This window comes from Ictidomys tridecemlineatus, chromosome 6 (genome assembly GCF_052094955.1).
Source record: "Ictidomys tridecemlineatus isolate mIctTri1 chromosome 6, mIctTri1.hap1, whole genome shotgun sequence".
Classification (NCBI taxonomy): Eukaryota; Metazoa; Chordata; class Mammalia; order Rodentia; family Sciuridae; genus Ictidomys; species Ictidomys tridecemlineatus.
Window position 1 is genome coordinate 58,985,687 of NC_135482.1, and position 2,339 is coordinate 58,988,025.

Below are 2,339 nucleotides of genomic sequence, written 5' to 3' on the forward strand. Positions count from 1 at the left end.
TAACAGTTATTTTCTTAAAGTGAGTGAATTGCAAACTGCAGGGAACTATGCTACTAATTATGTGACAGATGATTACCTGACTATTAGGAAATGGAAACAAAATATAAACAATGAAGTTATGATATACTAAAGCCAGGAACAAAATAAATTGATAATAAAAATAAATCATGGCATACATGAATTACTTTTTTCTAGCTCTTAAACTAAGCAGAATTTTCCTAGATTTTATAACTTTTCCTTATACTTTTAATGACTTAAATCTTTTTTCTTAATCAATTTTTATCTTTAATGTTTATTTGGCAACAATATTACCTCATATAAATCAATGAGCAAACTTTACCAAAATTAGAGTAGAACAACTAATAAAAGAGAAAAAATAATATTAGCTAATATTCAACATAGATATAGATTTCTGAATCATGGCCTAAATAAGGTAAAATAACTCAAAAAGTGTCATTCCTAAGCCCACATTTGCTTTTCTTTAAAAAATGTTTTATAAAATTTGAGTTTTGATATTGCATTTTCCTTAAGTAATAACTGTAATTAGAAAAGTTCTGCTTCCATGAAATTGGTCTCTTTGTTTGTTTGTTTGCATCACAGATAGAACCCACTTGTGCTTAACCACTGAGCTATATCCCAAGCCTTTTTTTATTTTATATTTTGAGACAGATGCTAGATAAGTTGAGGAAGCTGGCTTTGAACTTGTGATATTACTGCCCCAGCTTCCTGAGAGACTAGAATTATAGGTGTCCACCACTACACCCAGTATGAAATTTTTTTTAAATTCATAGTTATATTAATTTTTCTTGTGAAAGCCAGCATAAGGAAGTAAAATAATTAAGGTAATAATAAATATAATAAATTTATTTAGAAGCAAAAGCTAGCAATAATATTAAATCTATTACTAATTTGTGATCATGATCATAAATATTTTTCAGTTTCACTATGAAGAAAAACACAATTCATGAATTTGCTCTAAAGTAATGAAGAGGTTAATAAAGATGAGTCTTTGAGAAGGCTAATATGACAGGAATGTAGAAAGGAAAGCACAAAGTAAGTGAGGAGCAGAAGTAAAGCAGTTGCAGAATGTTTCATTTTCCTTTGATTCATCAAAACTTCTGCTTCTTTGAGAGGAACACAATCTTCTTTATGGAGTCATTGAAAGCGAGTTTCACTTGATTGTTTCTCAAGGTGTAAATGAAAGGGTTCAACAAGGGCGCTACAGAAGTGGTGAGAACTAAAACACCTTTATTTATGGCCACCTCTTCCTTTGCTGATGGCTTGATGTAGATGAAGATGCAGCTGCCATAAGTGATGGAAACCACAATCATGTGGGATGAGCAGGTGGAAAAGGCCTTTTTCCTTTGCTGAACAGAGGGGAATCTCAGAATAGTCCTGATGATGTACATGTAGGACAGAACCACACAGACTAGGGTAATAATGAGACCAAATACAGCCACAATTATAACCATCTGTTCTAATATCCATGTGTCTGAGCATGCGATCTTTAGGAGGGGACTTGCATCACAGATGAAATGATCAATGGCATTAGAATCACAGAATTCAAGCTGGAGACCTACACTTAAGGGTGGGACAATAATCATCAAGCCAGCTACCCAGCAGGAGAGGACTAATAAGGTGCACACTCTGTTGTTCATGATGGTCATGTAATGAAGGGGTTTACAGATGGCCACATAGCGATCATAGGACATGGCTGCCAAGAGAAAAAATTCTGTTGCTCCAAAGAGAAAAACAAAAAATACTTGACTTGCACAAGCATTGTAGGTAACAGTATTGTCTCCAGTTGATAAACTGTACAGGAATCGAGGGATACAGACAGTAGTAAATGAAACTTCTAGGAAGGAAAAGTTTCTGAGGAAGAAGTACATAGGTGTTTTAAGATGGGGATCCACCAGTGTGAGGGTGATAATAGTCAGGTTCCCTGTTACACTCAACATGTAGGTGAGCAACAGAAAGATAAAAAGCAGAACTTTTAGTTTTGGGTCATCTGTCAGTCCCAGCAGGATGAAAGTGGTTATTGCTGTGTAGTTCTTCATCATAGAATACTGATATTTACCTAATCCAAGATTGTATGAAGAGAAACATATTCAAATTCTACAACAGAAAGTTGTCCATATAGAAGCCCAGCAAATCACCTTATATTTATCTTTTCCTTTTACATCATAATCAATATGTTTACTATTCTAGTACCTTCATGAATTTTATGGGTATGAACAGTAGAGATTTCCTTAAGGTTTCATGTTATTGTAAAACAATCCCATTTTTTTTAATTCATTTGTTAACCCTCTGAATTTGCAAATGTAGTTGATTTGTCATAT

General features: G+C 33.6%; 1 protein-coding gene across 1 annotated transcript; it reads right to left on the minus strand.

Moving 5' to 3' along the window:
* Positions 1–1,109: 1,109 nt before the first annotated feature.
* On the minus strand, positions 1,110–2,057 carry LOC144365057 (olfactory receptor 6C2-like). The gene has a single exon (XM_078015840.1). It carries the CDS (start codon positions 2,055–2,057, stop codon positions 1,110–1,112), a length of 948 nt encoding a protein of 315 aa, XP_077871966.1.
* Between the last annotated feature and the right edge of the window lie 282 nt (positions 2,058–2,339).

Excerpts from the sequence above, each read along its gene's own strand:
- LOC144365057 (XM_078015840.1), bottom strand. The coding sequence starts at position 2,057 with ATGAAGAACTACACAGCAATAACCACTTTCATCCTGCTGGGACTGACA.